At 34.6% G+C, this 18,884-nt stretch overlaps 1 protein-coding gene across 4 annotated transcripts in view; it reads right to left on the bottom strand.

Moving 5' to 3' along the window:
* Nucleotides 1–902: 902 nt before the first annotated feature.
* The window catches only part of SEC24B (SEC24 homolog B, COPII component), a 35,039-nt gene continuing 17,057 nt past the window's right edge, over nt 903–18,884 (bottom strand). For 2 of the 4 annotated variants that reach the window (XM_085546623.1, XM_015861360.3), the window contains 20 exons: nt 16,163–16,243; nt 15,404–15,585; nt 14,579–14,763; nt 13,317–13,419; nt 12,763–12,889; nt 12,071–12,180; nt 11,051–11,163; nt 10,664–10,782; nt 10,264–10,319; nt 9,763–9,969; nt 9,076–9,199; nt 8,306–8,464; nt 7,692–7,865; nt 6,915–7,025; nt 6,114–6,289; nt 4,725–4,862; nt 3,782–3,886; nt 2,918–3,010; nt 2,395–2,498; nt 903–1,794 (listed from right to left, as the gene is read on the bottom strand). In XM_085546623.1, the coding sequence (XP_085402749.1) occupies nt 1,680–1,794; nt 2,395–2,498; nt 2,918–3,010; nt 3,782–3,886; nt 4,725–4,862; nt 6,114–6,289; nt 6,915–7,025; nt 7,692–7,865; nt 8,306–8,464; nt 9,076–9,199; nt 9,763–9,969; nt 10,264–10,319; nt 10,664–10,782; nt 11,051–11,163; nt 12,071–12,180; nt 12,763–12,889; nt 13,317–13,419; nt 14,579–14,763; nt 15,404–15,585; nt 16,163–16,243 (2,582 nt within the window). In that variant the 3' untranslated portion in view covers nt 903–1,679. Of the gene's footprint in view, nt 1,795–2,394; nt 2,499–2,917; nt 3,011–3,781; nt 3,887–4,724; nt 4,863–6,113; nt 6,290–6,904; nt 7,026–7,691; nt 7,866–8,305; nt 8,465–9,075; nt 9,200–9,762; nt 9,970–10,263; nt 10,320–10,663; nt 10,783–11,050; nt 11,164–12,070; nt 12,181–12,762; nt 12,890–13,316; nt 13,420–14,578; nt 14,764–15,403; nt 15,586–16,162; nt 16,244–18,884 lie in introns of those variants that run through there. The other 2 variants (XR_014945800.1, XM_085546624.1) reach the window with 2 other exon arrangements.

The raw sequence follows: 18,884 nt of genomic DNA on the forward strand, positions 1-18,884 counted from the left end.
ACAAAAAAGTTCCAAATACTAAGTATGAGTGACTTTCTGAATTGCTTTCTGAATTATTTCTAATGTACCGCAAAAACGAAACAAAACAAAACAAAAACCCCCATCCTAACTTTAAAACCAAACTTTAAAATCTGGGCTAAATCTATCTGAAGCTCCACCATTAGGTTAATAAAACATTAGAAAGAAGGTTTCAGAGAGATTAAACAGTTATGTCATTTTGCAATTTAATACCTTTTTGCATGTTAATACCTTTACTTTCATTGTTGCAAGTTCATTCATCCTCCCTTCTTTTCTCCTCTTTCTATCACAGTTGAAGTCATTGCATCAGGTCAGACTGGGTGACTACTTATGTTTACTCTAACCGGCTGACAAAACAAATTACAGAAGCCTGAACCAAGACTACAGCAGTTTACAAAAAGTAAAACAAGGTTAACAGATATGCCTTCTTTAGGTTCATACACAGGGAGAGTTTCAGCAACTTTAACCATTGTATTGATAGCTCATTTCAGATTATGCAATGTCTGTTCCTCCCTTCCAGATCAAAGAATCATAGAATGGCCTGGGTTGGAAAGGACTGCAAAGATCATCCAGTTTCAACCCCCCTGTGACAGGCAGGGTCACCAACCGCCAGACCAGGCTGCCCAGAGCCACATCCAGACTGGCCTTGAATGCCTCCAGGGATGGGGCATCCACAGCCTCCTTGGGCAACCTGTTCCAGTGCATCACCACCCTCTGAGTGAAAAACTTCCACTAACCTAAACCTCCTCTGCCTCAGTTTAAAACCATTCATTGATTTTCAATATCTGTGAAATAAAGTAGTAAATATGTTCTCATCAATATGTTGTTCAGTTCAAGTTCCGTTGCAAAAACATGATACTTGCATAGATATAAAAAACACACGATAAAGCAAAATATTTTTAATTAGTAAGCCAATCTTAAATAAATTCACCTAAAAATTAAACAGAACAAGAAATGGTGTTTTTCTACAGGGATTTTTTTAAAGCATGTTTTAATAATCAACTTGAGACCGAAACAATTCATCATTGAACACTCAACAATTCCGTACACTAAGCTAAGTCTTTTTTTAGTTACATTTTTACATTTTCTTTACAAATGTAATACTTCTGTACATTATATATTTCATTTCTACAACCCTTTTACTTTAGTGAAATTCTACAACTTTCACAGGGAATTTGCTGAAGTCTTTAGTAAATACGAATCATTCCTTTTAAAAAGAAATTCATATAAACAACCAACATACAGCACTGCCCTTTAACATCTTTGTTAAGAATTTGATTTTTTTGAAGGGCTACCATAACAAACGTAAGAAAAAAGGCTTTACCTAATTGTACATTTTGTTAAGAAATATCCCACATAGCTACATGAATTCACCAGCTTGCAATAAACAGAGCACCATACTGCTGCACTACTGGAAACATGTATAAACCAATTCAAAGATTACTAGTGAAACAGCTTCATTGCTCCTAGCACTTTTACAGTGAAGTATGTCTGTGAAATTCCTCTGGAAAAGCATACTTCTCTTTTAGCTGTAAAGTTTCCAGAACAGTTCTGGTTACTACATATTGTGAAGAACAAACACCCACTTCTGCAACTTCCCGTATGCTGCTCTCGGCTAATGCTACTGGAGCCGGGTTCTTTTTCTCTGTTTCATTTCTTGTTCACTTACAAATCTGCTGTTGAATATGCAGTAGGAATTCATAATAAGAGAAAGCTGCTTCTGTCCGATCTTCAATTAAATGCTGAAAAAAATCTGTTTTGGCAGGATTTTCATCTCTGAAAGAATAGAAGAAGGTCTTTTAATCCTAACATTGAGCAAAATAAAATCCACTGTAAATTTAGGTAGGGACAAAAGCTCTACTGAATTTCTAACTTTTTTATTATTATTTTTAATATTGGACTCAGCCTAAAGGTACAACAGTACAAATAACCCAAAGTTCAGAAACAGCTCTTGGGGAAGTGATCTCAATTCTGCAACATACTGTCAAACAAGAGCATCTTAGGGGGTTGGTCTTGAACTTTAGAGGCCCCTCCCAAGCCCTACAATTCTGTGATATTTCTAACAGACAACATGAGAAAAAAGCAGGTGATATTCCAAGTACCTCATAGGAATATAAGAATGGAAGCATAAAAATGAATTAGTTTTTCAAACTTAGAAATTATGTTGATGGCAATGAGTTCCGAAAATGCTAAACTAAATCTCAATTAAAACTAGAACTTACAGCTCTCCATTGTGATGGGGTTTGAGATACCATCTGGAGAGGGAACAGTATTCAATTTCTTCTGGTCTAGATACTGCAACTTTTCATCAGTGTCAACTACAAGTTGTAAATACAACTTGCCAATAATTACTCAGTATCTAAATAAAATACTTACTTTATTACTTGAAGAACTGGACTTAAAGGTCTGTTGTCTCTAAGCCAGGATAAGAAAGACCGTGTCCTTTCTGAAGAAGGCGCATCTATCTCAGGAAGCTGCGTCTGGTTGAAAGAAATGGAAAGAAATTATCTTTTATCATCAAAATTCTTTTAATAAACAGATCCTGATATTCATGACATGACCCAACAACAAAATAGCCACCATTTTTATTACAGAATTACTGCGTACTACATAGGCATATTTACTCTTTAGCTTAAATACAGGATTTACAAATAAACCCACAAAAATTCCCAAGGCAGTAAAAGTATTGGACAATTTTTGTCATTCAGTGAACATGTGTACACAACTCTTTCCTTAAAAGCTTTTGACAACTTCTGCGTCCTATGGAGTGGGCAAGAAGTTAGACATTGAGTTATACTGAATTCTCAATTATATGATTTAAAACTGACAATGCACAAAAACTAGATGAAATAGATTCCAAATGTAAGCGCTAAAGCAGGACAGATCATTAAATGCTTACCATTCTAGGGGGTATTGACGCATAGTTTGGATATCCGAGGACATCTTTTATGAAGTTGTTATCACAGTTTTTTCCAATCCAAATATAAAAATTCTGTAAGATATCAGAATCAGTTTAAACAAAGGTTAGTACCTACATTTTAGAGGAGACGAGTAGTAATCTAATTTCAATATCATGCAAATTTATCACCTGAGAGCTTCAGTTGCAGACTACTTCTGTATTAATTAATTCAATACTAACTTAGTAATAATTGGTACCATTTGGAGTAAGACCATTAAATGCTTTAAAAAAAAAAAAAAAAAATTTAAAATGCAAATATGTCAGCCTGACCTCAGTAACGGGGAAAGTTATGGAACAGATCATCTTGGATGAGATCACATGGCATGTGCGTGGCATCCACGGTATCAGGCCCAGCCAGCACGGGTTCAGGAAAAGCAAGACCAACCTTATCTCCTTCTATAACTGGGTGATCAGACTAGTAGATGAGGGAAAGGCTGTTGATGTAGTCTGCCTAGACTTCTGCAAAGCCTTTGACATGGTCTCTCACTGTATTCTCCTGGGGAAACTGGCTGCCCATGGCCTGGACAGGTATACCCTCCTTTGGGTAAGGAACTGCCTGTGTCCAGTGGATAGTGGTTAAAGGAGTTAAGTCCAGCTGGTGACCTGCTACAAGTATTGTAGACTCGATAGGAACTCTTGGCCAATTTATTTAGTGTGAAAAAGTGAACTTTTGAAAACTTAATAAACAGTCTCTACTATAGATATTCCACAGACCAAAATAGTCTCTCACCAGAACTAATGTTGAAAACTAATTGCTTTCAACAATTTCAAGTGCATCTTGAGTATATAAAACTAGTAACTTACTGAACCACAATCCATAAGGAAAGCTCCTTCTCTTGTCAACTTCTCTGCAGATAATTTCTGAAGAGGAGGCTGAGGAACAACTCTGTCATTTACATGTATTGTACTCTGTGAAGAAAACGACAGTAATACAGTAATATAAAAAAAGATTCTTACATCACTATTTTTGTCTTAACAAGATGTGACAAAACAGGAAAAAGCAAAGGTAATCTCTAGCAACATTTTGAGCAATCTTGTAAAAAAATATTACATTAAATCTACAATGATCATACCTGCATCAACAAATTTTAATGTGTCATTTAACCTGAAGCTTGCTTTATATAATTCTTTCTTTTAGATGATAAGTTTGTTAAAACCACATATGTAACTTTTTTCATGCTGTAAATTACCAAGGTTTCAAAATAAGCATCCTATACTCAATCAAAATTTTCTGCAATCAACCTTCATAGATTTTCTCATTGCATTCCACTTCTCTAAACAAATTTTGCAAAAGAAGAAAATATCAAATTCTACTCCTAACAAGGATTCAGTATTTTGCATTCCCGTTCCATGATTCAGTATCCTCACTGACGTGTTAGAGGTAACTAAAAACAACTTTGTTGTATGGGCTTGTCTATGCAGCACTAAGACGGATTTAATGAAACAATCTGCTAGACCACAGCTGAAGAAAACTTAAAACAAATCAACAAGCCAAAACAACATATATATTTCAGATTAAAACAGGATGTGATAAAGCTAAATAGCTATGAAGAACCCATGAAACATTTTGTAAATCACATAGGGAGAAACATATTCTAGAGGCTAAACACATCCCCAACACAGAACAAGACTACAAAAAAAAACCAAAAAAACCAAAAAACCTCACAACATAAAAAAAATCCTTAATATATTCCTAAAGAAATCAGGATTTACATGCAAATATGAAAATCAAGGCTTCATACATTACCTCATCAATCAACTTGTCTATTCTGTACAGGTTGGGATGTATCATTTTCATCAAGTGAACAAGAGGCTGACTCTTTATCTGGCACATGGCATAAACACGATCATCCAAGCGTGTACTAGTGCCTGTCCTAAAAGCTTTCTGTTAAAGAAAACACAATGTTGTTACACAAATCTTGTGTTTTATGTCACATCTAAACAGCCTATTTCCTAAATTCTAGTAGCGTCAAGCACACCTGTATCAGACACATTAGAAAATCAACATTTTATTACAAAATCTTAACTCCACACTAAAAAATTCTTTCAAATTCAAATTGAATAGAACAGCATTATGAAATTAATCAAACTGGTAAACAACTGTGAGAAACAACACAATGAAGAAAGCACCTGACCGAATGCGCATCAGTATTCCTATAATCAAAATACAAATTCAGTTCTCTACTGAAGATATACATGCCAGATGCTTTTTTTTCTTCCAGTTTCAGTTTCCCTCTATGTTACGCTTATTATTGTTAACAGAGATAATTATAAAACTATGCTGAACTAATTATTTCCACAGCCCCTTTTACTTCTACTCAGTCTTTTACATGGACTCTCCTGATACTAAATGATTGCTTTTTTCCCCACTCTTACTTATGTAAATGTTTAAAAAGTCCTAATCAATATAATAGTCACTAAAGTCTTCAGTACATCAGGGAAAAATGATTACAATCAGACTTCCAACTGAACTCACATAATGCTTCATTTGTAATAAGAAACAAGAGTCAAATATCAAACACCATCCTTAAAGCTAAGAGATTTATTGAAGATAAGACCCCGTGGTAGGTAAGCTCTCATCCTAAGCAAGCAGTGAGTTTTGCAACAAAAAAAAAAAAAAAAAAAAAAAAGAGGATATTTCATTAAAAAAAGTAGTAACTATTTTTACACTTTAAAATATTCCCTTTTGCTTCTGTAACTAATTTTCCTTCTTAGTACCTGAAAGTACAAAGAATATGCACTGAAAACTATTGGTTTTCTTCTTCACAAAATACAATGAATTACTAGTAAATGGCTTACAACAGTCCCTTTGGGCACCATTCATTAATTGCCAGAAACCTGAGAATTACTGCTTCTATACCTTTTTTACATACTATATATACACACAGTAAAAAATAACTTAAAAATACAAAATCAAGTAAAACAAAAACCTGTTCTGACACTAATAATTTAAAGTAAGCTATTTTTTGTCTCAATCTTGCAAGCTCAATTAAAATACCTATGTATACATATATAGGTATATATATAATATAATAATTGGATAATCATAGCATAAGACAGACATTGCTTGATCCAGGTGAAAAATTACTCAAACAGAACCATGAATCAAACATCAGTAGCACCAGCTTATACACACCTGTTTGAGAAGAGCCAAAACATAGAGTGGAAACAACTTGAGGGAATTTGGTGCTATCAGCATAGACTGCTGCAGGTTTGAGGCAGTTGACATATATGCCGACAAAGAATCTACCACAGCATTAACTAAGGCATCTCTTGCATCTGGAAGACTAGATGAAACTGAGCGATCCACAGCTGTTGGACAGAAGCATAAAAGAAGCAGGTAGAGTTTATTTGTTCAATTTGCCATACAGAAACTCCCTTTCATGATGCTCAAGTGAAAAGAATAAAAAAGCACCATGCTGGCCTGCACTTCCTCATTCCCATTCTTGAGGAGTTCTAACAATATATTTTATCTGTGATACACAGATACATTTTCTCCCATCACTTCAATAGCACAGTGGTTAGGGCAACTTAAGATTCACTTTTCCCTGCTAAGGGCTACAAATCTTTTGGTTGGAGGAAGCCACCTGCTGGACTAAACGCACATTTACAAGAACATATGGAAGTACTATCCATTTTTTTTCTAATTTATTTGCCATACACTAGAATCCTGCACAGAGCTGCACACATTCAATGGCAGAGACCAACCTATGAAACAGCTACTTGTGACCAGCAAGGAGGGGATAAGCAAGACTCCTAATCCAACAAATATAGTGAATTAATACAGAGAAGAGAATGTCAGAAGTACTTTCATCTTGCTCCTTTCTTTTTTAAGCAAAGGAAAACAAAGAGGAAAAGGAACAGCCAGGCTTCATTCACAACTTTGTTTAAACAGAACAGAAGAAAAGATACTTTAATCTTTCTGACCTGTACTCACCCATGTTTGCTAAGAGGCATACAACTGCTTGTACATCAGCTCCTGCATACACATCAGCCAGTGAATTTACTACAGGCAAGCAAAGTGTGTGCACTCGAATTCGACGTTCACCTATAAAATAAAAAGTAGGTATCATCACAAAATATCTACTGGTGGCATATGATACACAAATGATCATACAGTATATCTCATCTCAATAAAGATCCACGCTCTTGGTAAAAAAAAAAACACACCAGTCAGCAATTTGCTGTATCATCAGCTCCTATCCCTGTCTTTAAGTTGAATACTTTAGAGCATTTCTGAATTATAAGTCAAAACAGGTTTATAACAAAGCAGTTTACAGTGTTCACAGTAGGAGTTCTGATGAAGTATGCAGCTTTCTGTTCCAAAATTTTGGAAAGATAACTTCCACAACAGAAAGTGGCTGCTATTCTTTATGCCCACTCAAAATACTAGAAACTGGCTCAAGTTCATCACCCTCCTAGCTCTGATTCTGCATGAGTTGTTAAACACATCACTGCTTAAAGCAATGGCATGACTTTTAAATAAAGTTGATCAGCAATATTACTTTATGTAAAACAGAGATAAATTAACTATCTCCATCAAAATAGTGCTTGATTTACTGAACATGACTAACTTGCCAAGCAGGCTCCTTAACTTTGACAAGATTCCTGCTGGCTATGAAAATAAACAAAAAACTATGGAACTAGCTATACAAACATTATAGTTAAAACAAAACAAGCACTAACAGTAGCCAATTCATTTGAATCTCTTTACCTTTGCTGGAAGTGTACAAAAGAGCTGTTTGAAAACAAGCTAAAGATGTGTCAGTCAAACTCTCCTCAATGGACATTTGTACTGCAAACCCAGCATCGGGATTGACGTTGGCAAGAGACAATAGGTCAGTAGATCGGACAAAAAAGTTTCCATGAAAAGTGTGTATTGAAAGACCTAGAAGAAGATCAAATAATTAAGACAGTATGGTTAAAACAGTTTGAAAAAGTCTGGTAAATATTTAAAGGCCATAGATCTCAATCTTTAAAAATATGGAAATACATACCAAAAACATTTACCCTAAATATTAAGCAGAATCGATTATTATATAAATCATTAGACGTTTTGAAATGATCCTGCAGATTTCTTGCCCAATTCTCAACACTCCAAATTGATTACTTCTCTTCATTTCAACTAATTTGAAATTGAAATGGTACAATCTTAACTATACAAAGTAAACATAAAAAACCCCTCTGTTACCCAAATGGAAAATGTTAATGTAACAGCTGTTGTACAAGTTGCAAATATCTTATTCTTCAGCAAAAGATAAGCACACTCAAAATAACTGTGAAAATGTTTACATCAACTTTCTCATATATAACGGAATTACAATATACCTTTTGTACACCTTATGCGCATAACTGCCTCAAATCCTATCTTCCTGGTAAGGTATCTTTTAAGGTCTTTTTGCAGCTTTTCAGCCTGAGCAGGATTATGGCTATGGTGGAAAGATGGATAATAATAGATGCATCCCGCAGAATACTTGGACATGCAAGCTGTGAAGGACAAAATATATGGTTAACAGGTAAACCATGAGGTCAAGACAAAAACTGCATACAATGTTTTGCAAGCCACATCTACGTTACCTTTTTCCTGATGTGTGCTACATCTGTACAAGAACCATCTGTGACTCAGTTCACTGAAGACAGTAGTAAGTCACTTCAACATGAAGTGACCTAATTATACAGTTACTTCAACAACCCAACGTACCTTCAGCAACTAAGATGGGTACAAATTGCTTGCACTATCAAACAAAGGTGTGTACAGAGACAAATTTTTGTTTAATACTGAAAGGCGAGAACAGCTCCCAGTTCTCCCTTCTGATTAAACTTCATTCATTTCCTGCCAATGGATTGTTTTATGTTCTTGAGTAAAAGAGTACTTTCTAATTTAAACCCGAGATCTCAAAATAAATTGTCTTTGACACCACTAATCCAATTCTCCTGTTCCTTACTGATATCAACTTCAAAGTCAACACCTCCACAGTATTAGCTGCCTTTACAGAAGTGCAAAATGAGTCACACAATTAAGGAATTCCTTAAGTAGCTCATGCTTTCTGAGACAAACACTGTGGAAGGAATAAATACATGTATTAGCTACTCCTTACCAAGGGAAGCTAGATCAGAATATTGTGAACTTAAGAGAAATAAATCCACAGCAGTCTGCTGGCCTGAGCAGTCCAATGCCAACTTTTTATAGAAATCTGTCGCTGGACCAAGATGCTGGACCACCTGTGGTGAAAACGTTACACAGGAAAGAGTTAGAACACTGATTGTGCTCCCTTAAAACATTCAGAAACAACAGACATACTGTTCAATAGCAAGTTACCTGTAAGCAATTATTTGCAGGCATTTTTCAATAAAATTTTATGTTGCACATTATTGTAGTTCATCTTTATAAGCAGCTATAATCCCTTTAGAGAAGTTTACACACTCAAGCAAATAGAAGTTAATATAATTACACCTATACTAGTGTTGTTGGCCTTGTAAATACAGTAAGAAATCACATTTAAAGTGCACAGGTCAATATATATTCAAAGCCCAAGCTGATGATAAATGGAGTGAGAAGATACACACACAGGTTCCTTTTCTTATCAAGAAAAGTTATAGACCACAGGCCCAAAGAACAGTTCATGCACAATGTCACAAATGCATGCTTAAATTAGTGACTATACATATTCATGAAATCTGTGTATTTAAAATTTAGTGAACTGCAATAATGGTCTGCAAGCTGTGAAGACAGAAAAACACATTCAGTCACTAGGCTTCTGAGTTGTATAACTAAGTTTTTATACCTTTGTGCTTGACCTTTGATTGGGATCTTCTCTGGAATGCAAAAGCCCTGCACCCAAAGATGGTAACTGAGTTTGAAAAACAGATATCCGACCTCCCGTTGGAGACATCAGTTTAAATGCAGCCTGAAGAGCAGAGCCCAAGGCGCTGTGCGTTTCTCGTGTATTAGTGAACATATTTGGTAGTGCATTCAACAGATCTTTTATTAGCTGCAAAACAGATTAAAAGATGTTTGTGAAATTTGCAAGCTTCACATTTTCTGCTGTTTCTAAAAAGTTGTAGTGCCATAACAACCAATACCAAATAGTTTAGCTTAGCTTGATATGGGAAAACAAAATTGTAGATTTAAAAAATGGTGTGCCAAAGTGTAATTTTTTTTATAACTAGAAAGTAACATTACATTTACACATTATGAAGCCAGTCTTGAATTCAAAGTTTAAAAGGAACTTTTATTTTGAAGATTTAGCTGATTAACTGCGCTGAGCTAATTTGAGTAGCCATACCTCTTTGCTTTCATGGAGGTTTACTAGTAAGCCATCTGGTGTAGGTAGGAAAATATCTGTAGAGAAAAGTTAAAAATAAGTTCATAAAGAAGGAAAAAGTAACATTAAAATAGAACAAAACATTTCATTGCTCTCTGCTGTAACTGCCACCAAATAGGATCTACTTTTCTGAGAGATAAGTAATCTTTACAAAGCTTCAGTTCAAAGCAAAATTAATATTTGATTTTCACTTTTTAAGCACCAACTATTTGGTAGATAGCCTATGATTACTTTTTAAAAATATATTCCCTACAAATACAATAAAATTCACCTAATACTGGAATATTCAAGAGATTCAAATCTTTCTGCTAGAACAAAAAGTATCTTCTAACAAATTTGTCTCCACTTTCTTCTTACTTACCATCAATATCTGAAACAATCAACATCTGAGGCTGAGATAAGCCTTCTTGCAAGTTGTAAAACTGAACAGTGCTGTCAAATGTTATGAATCCTATTCTTGTTCTTGAATCTCCAGGCAGCCTAAGCATTAGTAGAAGAAAAAGACAATTATTAGGCTCTAAATTTCTCACTTATAAAGGACATGCATATATACAGTTTTTGCTAATGTTGATCAGTTTACTTACTAAGGTGAAAAGGGAACAGAAAAGGACAGTGAGAGAATAAGGCCTGAAGCATGAACACAAGTAATACTTTTTCAGTGTTTTCTGAACAGCTGGTTCAGACACTTAGTTCACTGACACTTAGAAGAAGGTAGTCTTCTCAATCAAAAGATTATTTATATTCTTACTTGTCTAGGTTTTCCAGCAATGAATTGCAGACTATTGTCAAATATCCAGCATCCACTGCATTATGAGAGACATCTAAAACAAATAAATATACCGCAGGCTGAGGAGGACGAAGCTACAAAGTAAAAAAAAAAGAAATAAAGAAAAAAATATCAAATAAAAAAATTAAAAATCATAGTTAAAGAAATGTTAAAGAACTTCAGTCAATAGAAAGGTGACAAAGGCAATATTCAGAATGCAAGCTACACATCGTATCGAAGAATAAAATTAACTAACAGCCAGGTGAATAAATTTTTTATACAATTCTCAGTAGTTAATGATCCTTATTTGAAGTATACAATGTTACGTTTCAGAGAAAAAATCCAATTTGTTAGACTCTCCCTCCAACACTAAACTCAAGCATTAATTTTTTCTTCCAGATACAGAATTTACTCTTCTAAACATCACTGACCTTTCAGCATGTGGACAACACAATACATTATCCAGTGCTAAAAACTGTCTACTGACAACTACATAGTAAGCTATATTTATTCATTTCCAAACATCTTGGCTACAGTGCTCCAATTCTATTTCAAAAGTGCAATTTACTTTTGGTGCAGTTAACGATGTCATTATGAGCAGGGTCAACTTCCAAGCTTTGTTTATCATTCTTTGAGACAAGACTACTATTACAACAATCATAGGTTGATTACTGGTTAGAAACATAATAATTTGAATCCAGCTCTCTTGTTATTTCACTACCAGTTTTTCAAAACCTCTTCACAAAGTAGGGGAAATCCAGAAACTACACTGCACCACAATCAAAACAAACTACACGATGTTAAACTGCACTGGATTGAATATATACATTTGCCAAAGCTCAAAATAAATATGAACTTTAAGTGTTCTCTGGTCTTGGAGCACCTTTATAGGAAATTTACTACATAGCACCTGAGCAACATGCCATGTTCAACATTAAGTTCAAGTGCATTTATATTAACGTGCCATTTTGTGGAAGCTCACCACAAAAATTTATTTATTACCATGTAGTCAGAGGAAGCAATGAATTCCACTGTAGAATTTTGGACCTCTGGCCGTTTGTGTGGCTCTCCATAAGATCGTGTCAGAGGATTATACATAAATTCTTCAGGAACTAGGAAAAAAAAAAAGTTTCCAGAATTTATACACTTGCTAGCAAATAAGAACAATTATTGCAATGAACACAGACAGATCTCAATTATTAACAGAAAAAAAAAATATTCACATTAAGAATATGGGACAAAAGGCATCCCATACAACACTGAAGTTAAACAACTAGAAACAAAAGAGGTTTTATATTCAACAGTAACATAACCTAAATGTTGTAAGAAGGAATGCAAGTAGAGTCTTTCACAACAAGCTTCAATCTCTACTGCTTATCATAATATCTGGTTTACATTGCACACAGTATTTAGCTGTCATCATCCTTCCAGTTGTATTTTACAATGGCAGTCCATGGAGTAAACTGATTTTCTTACACAAGTAAATTGGGGTAATTTGATTACATCCTCAGCCTCCCACAGAATTGCAAAATTATTTTTTCTTAGGAAATGCACAGTATCTGACAATATCTAGATATTTAAGAAAACATCTTAAGATTATTATCATTTTAATCTACTTCAGAGTACTCCATGGAGTGGTGCAATACAAATACTAGAAATATATTAATGCAGACTTCTTCTGTTACAAAACTTACCATCATTAACTCTATAGCATAAATTGCATTTCCACCTCCTTTGATCAATGAAAGAAACAAAAGGGTTGATGTATGTCCTGCAGGACCTGCATCTCACTATTGTGCTTGATGTTATCACTGGTAATTGCTAAAAAGAAAGAATAGAAAGTTGTTACAAAGGTAGGTAACACATTTTATGAAGACCATTATTGTGCAGCACAGTGTATAAAAGCTTCAAAAGCCTAGACATTCTATCATCTCTTAGTATCTTTCCTAGACCATTTTCACAGTGTGTAACAATGCCTATTAAACATCTACTTAAAATCAGTAAAAGTAATTATCTTAATCTAAACTCATTAATCTTAGATGCCATACATCTTTAAACAAAATTAGTCAGTTACAATACGGCCACGGTTTCAATTCCTTCTCTCTTAATTACAAACTTTTTTTTTTTTTTTTTTTTAACATCTTCTGTTAAATTTAGCAATTATAAGTCACAAAATCTTATCCTGTCTGATCCAAAAAGGATATTAAAATGTATTAAATACATATACTAAAAAAGTAAGCTACTTTACCGTTAAGTCTCTGAAGGGATGTAGCAGCAAACCCAAAGGAAGTTTAGCTTTATTTAACAAAGCCTGTGTCTGTGGGATATTTGTCAGTGTACATCGAAATGAACTGAAAAGAAATAAAAGAATTTTGTTGAAAATGAATTTTTTTAAACATGCAAAAAACACTGTGTTAACTCCTGATTTTAAAGAACTCTGAAATTTAAGAGCACCTATATTTTACAAAGCTGATTTAAAGAGTAATGGAAAAGGACTTAGAAGAAAACTTTCAGAAAAATTGAAAAAGACTGTACATCACTTAAGTAGTTTAGTAGCATATATACAGCAAAACAAACTTGAAACAAAGAAATAATTGCTTTAAATACAAGGTTCAATTTAAAATGACAGGTTGTATTCATTTTCAAGATCTTATTTTTTGTTAATGACAGAACTAAAGAAGGAACCCAGCATTCACTAGTTCAAGAAAGCAAAATCCATGTAAGAAACCAGCAGAAGAGTATCTAAAATACCAAGACAATCAAAACCTCTTTTATTCATGCAATGCAACATACAGGACTGATCTCAAATTAGTAGTAGTATGAAACCCAAAGTTTCAACATCACTGTACAGTATTCCATGCCTAAGACTGATTTTGAGATCCTCGTTTCTGATCTGTTTTCTGGTGGGAACATGCATTGCTAATAGGGCAGTCATATGAGTTAATCAGGAGCAATGAATACATATCTTTTTCTAATTAGAATTAAAATGTTTGGGGGAAAGCAATTTTCACTATTCTGAGCTGCACCTGACTTGAAATAGCAGGTGGATGTTTGGATTGGAGGTAAAAGTATTCATCGTAATTGCAGTATTACAATGGTTGAACATACTCACAGTTAATTTAGTATGTTAAGGTATGATCATCATAGTTTTCTGGAACAAAATCCTATGCAATATTACAAAAAAAATTCCATGAGATGGAACTGCATGATGTCAAGGTGTTTCAGTATGTATTCTTTTATTTATTTTAAGACGGATAAAACAAGGCAAAGATGCAGCAGGTTTCTTCATGTTTTAATAAGAAATCTACACTCATACTACATGCAAAGCATGTAGGACAACTTCAAGTTTTGCGTAAGAATGCAGAGGATAAACTTACTTTCAAGTAAAGGGGATTATACTATTACAAACATTTCAAAATAGTAGCCTGCTTATAATTATTTGTAACGTCAAAAAATATGCAAGTCATCACTGAAGCACGTAACACACTCGTTTAGACATAGTATACTTACTCCGGACTGCAGTTTAATTTCCTAAGATCAGAATTCAAGTTCGGCACAGGAGCTGGAACTGAAGATACAGGTAAAATGTTTCTATCTTGTGTAAGGTTTACAGGTCTTAAGCCTTCTGGCTGCTGAGAATGCTGCAGACTTAACCCTCCTAAGGAAGAGGACAGCTGGTTCACACCTGGATATTGCTGGAAAAAAAGGAAAAAAAACGCCCCAGGAGCATTGCAAACTGATAAGCATACAGTCATGTTTACATAACTATCTTAAATCTTCTTGTTTTGGTGACATTTGCTTGCTGAGGGTTATTACAGAAAAAGCAGCGTATATGAATTTTTTTTTCTAGTTTTGTTTGTTTTGTTTTCTACATGCCTTCACACACACTTCTTTGCACTGCTAATAGGAACCAGGTACACAAGTGTTTGGGTGTCTGGTGATCTCTGATACCAGCAGAGCCACATCATGAACTCCAGTTTTGAGGAGCTTTTTCATCTGGACTCCAGGCCACATCTTACTTGCAAGATGGTTCACTAGTGTAAGTATGCCTTTCCTTATTGCTTTCATTAATAAAGATCATTAGAACGATAAACCTTAAAATCATAGCTGCTATTAATAACTGGATTAATTAATAAAAGTGGAGTGGTTATGCTTCATTATTTGGCATCATACTTCAAATTTCAGTTCAAAAGCCTTCCAAGGAAGTCAGCTAGGATATCAGCATGACACTCTGCATTTACTAGTTCACAAATTATAAATATAAAATGTTAAAAAGAAATAAAAAGAAGAGACTTCTTGTTACATCAAATAACTTTTGAAATAAAAAATACAAACCTGTGGATAATGCTGAAACCCAGGATGGTGGCTTGGATTAGTGGGCTGCACGGGAGTAGGTGGTGCTGTATTTTGGTAGGCAGGCTGCAATGCTGGATATCCATAACCAAAGGGCTTAGAAGTTTTGGATGTTTGAGGGGCTGGTGGAGTAGGAACTGGACTGCTGGTCACAGAGCGTGTCTCTGGAAGGACAGAAATATCTGTCAGATATTCAATAGAATTTCAATTTCCTAGTTAAAACATCAAATCCTGAACACATTTTAACAACACTTTTCCCATATAAAATTTTTGCCTTACCCACCAAGATTTTTATCTGCACTGATATTAGGAAATATTACTTCTTGAAAAGGGTAGTCAGGCACTGGAATGCACTGCCCAAAGAGGTAGTGGAGTCACCGACCATGGGAGTGTTCAAGAAACGTTTGGATGTTGTGTTGAGGGATATGATTTAACTGGGAAGTATTGGTGATGGTTGGACTGGATGATCTTCTAGGTCTTTTCCAACCTTCTGTGATTCTGATCACATAAATAACCCATTAGCAACTACATCTACCGCAGGTGATGCCAAAAAGGGGTTATACATGGAAAGATAACCACAGACTTGTGTATCTACTATCCAAAAATTTTAAGTGTCATTTTACAAAAAACAAACCTCCATAGGTTTTAAAATGAAGAGTTTTTCAATTAAAAGGGGACAAAAAACAAAAGCCTCCTTCAAATGCCCTTGTACCTATGTTAATATACATACAACAGCATTACCTGGATAGCCACCTCCTTCCAGGGCATCATAATTGTTCAGAACAGGAGACGCACTGCTAGTAGTAGAAGAACTGTCAAGTGCTAGGAAAAAGAAAAAAAAACAAACAAAAATAAAAACTTAGCTGACTCAAATGGTAAATCTTTTAAATCTTTGAGAATTTTTTTTTCTAAAAACTCTGGTAAGGAACCATGAAGATTTATTTCAAACAAAGACACAAACAACAACCACACAATAATAACACTGTAGCCCTAAGATTTGAAAGCTATTACCAGTGCAAAAAGGAGGGTGAAGAAAAGATGAACAATCAACATATTTTTAGAAACAAATGGCGAAAGAGATACACAAAAACAATGCAAATAAGTTGTTTCTCAAAATAATTAAAAAAAAAAAATAAAATCCAATAGATTCTTTCTGTATTAAATGAAACAAAGTGATGTACAACATTTTAAAGACAGACTGCCATGATTTCCTTCACAACTCCAAACAACAGAAGACTCCCATCATTTTCAGAGTGATCATGCACCATCCCCACTTAAGGCTAAACTGAACCAATGTACCAACATGGTTGGGTTTTTGGTGGTTTTGTTGTTTCCTTATTTTATGCTCTAGAAATGGAAGGAAACTGGACTCATTATTTCATGCATGGCACAGCTTTGCTATGTCCTCCTACTGAGAAGTCAAAATATGCTTTTACTAGGTCAACAAGATAAACACTTAAGAGTTTAAGTACATTGTTCTTCACCTGATGAGTTTGTTCTGCCTTCCAAAAGAACATCAAGAAGATACAAGCACAACTCTGAACGTATAAGGCTAATTCAAGATTCCCCATTTAACCACCATGTCACTAGCTAGACATTTTTCTCCACAATAAGCTGTACTCAGAAAATGAAACCCATTTAGAATACAGTCGCACATAAAATTAATTTGTTCTTTATCCTTGGAAGATATTAATGATAGAATGAATTACCAAAAATAAAAATATATGCTTCCCAAGTTTAGCTGGAACAGGCAAGAGAAAGCACAGTGACTAACACAGAAAATAAGAAAGTATTTCCAATGAATGCTGGGAACAAAAATAACGCAGCTTAGTCCTACCTCTACTAAAATAAAAAACAAAACAATATCAACAAAATCAAGCAGCAATTTTTACATATGGAGATGTTTTAGCTAAACTACAATCTCAGATACTCTGAAGCACAAGCAGCATCTGCCTAACAAAAGAACATGAACTCCCATCAGAGTATTCCATATACTTACTGAAGAGCTTACACATATGGTGTTTCCTGCTGACTGTTGAAATTTTGTAACACTTAGAGTAGTCTGAGTACCAATGAGGACAGAAATCAATAAATGCCCTACTCTCCTCTGGAGACTACATGGTTACTACTAGAACAACGAGCTGTACAGTTCCCTGCAGATCAGAAATAGCTTTGGACTCTAAGGTGGCTACACGCATCTAAAATTTCACCATTTTCCCTCAATAAAAAACATAAGAACTTCCACAAAATTAAATAGCTGCCCTAAACTTAAAATAAGCTCCAGCAGCTCTTCATTTATTTTAGTACTTTAAGCACCAGACTAGAGAACACTAGGAAAAAGGGGGAAAAAAGTTTTAGAATTAAAAAATAGAAATAATTATAGACACTATCTAGACAGAAGTGATACTTACAAAACACTTTTGAAATTACCTAGTTATTTACATCAATGTAACTTAAGCTTTCACACAGTTAGCAAGATAGTCAAAGGTCCAAGTACAAAAAAGCTTTGAGAACCTACATAAACACAGACAACCAGATGTACAACACACCTGTTTGGCGTAAAACCACTGGCACAGCCTGAGCAAGAAATCTGTTATAATATACGTTACGCCTGGTGACAGGGCATAAAACAGGAAATATGTTAGGCAAATTATGCTTTGAGCCTGGATGCCCTTTCACTCTTTTGCATATGAATTTTGAAAACGATAGCTCAAAGACTTCAGGCTTTAACAGAAGTACAGATCTCCAGAAATTAGGATGGTGGAGTGTAAGAAAATTTAGTCTCTAGTAGGTCTAGAGAGCAAAATAGGGGAAAAAAAAATGTGATCAATAAATACAACTTTGACACAGCCTTTTAAAAGAAGCTTTGGGGGCTGTGGGAATTAAGCAAACATAATTCTCTGCAGAAAACTCATTAGAAAGCTCTGCATGAAAAAAAATCGTATTCTTCAGAAAGCAGAGTTCAAACAGCATCTGCCTCACAACCACCAAAGCAAACTTTTCTTTGAGTAAGCTGGAAGAAATAGTTTCCACTGAAGAAATTCAGACAGAATCCTTGCAGCCAAGAGCCTAACCAAGCAGGTCAAACTGCTTCCTAAGAAACAGTAAATGCATTTAGGTTGCCACAAAGCAAGCAGGTTAAAACTCAACCCCATGTGTCTGAGCTGCAGAGAGGTAACGAAAGAAGAAAAAAGGAAAAATGAAATAGATTAGATTATTGTCTTAAAAAACCCAAACTTAAAATCTTTCAATATTTACTTTACTACCTTAATTGTAAGGCTTTCCTAGACACAAAATGGGCAACCAGGTAAATGCTGTTTAATATTATAAAAATGACATGCAGTTGCTTTATTTGTAAAACAAACTAAGATCGATCTAATATTGCTATCATCACTTGGTAACTCAAAACCTACTTCAAATAGTACTAAAACTCATTGATTTTTTTAAGCTGTGAATATTACTT

The sequence above is a fragment of the Coturnix japonica genome, chromosome 4, assembly GCF_054131305.1.
Source record: "Coturnix japonica strain WE chromosome 4, WE-NBRP24, whole genome shotgun sequence".
NCBI lineage: Eukaryota > Metazoa > Chordata > Aves > Galliformes > Phasianidae > Coturnix > Coturnix japonica.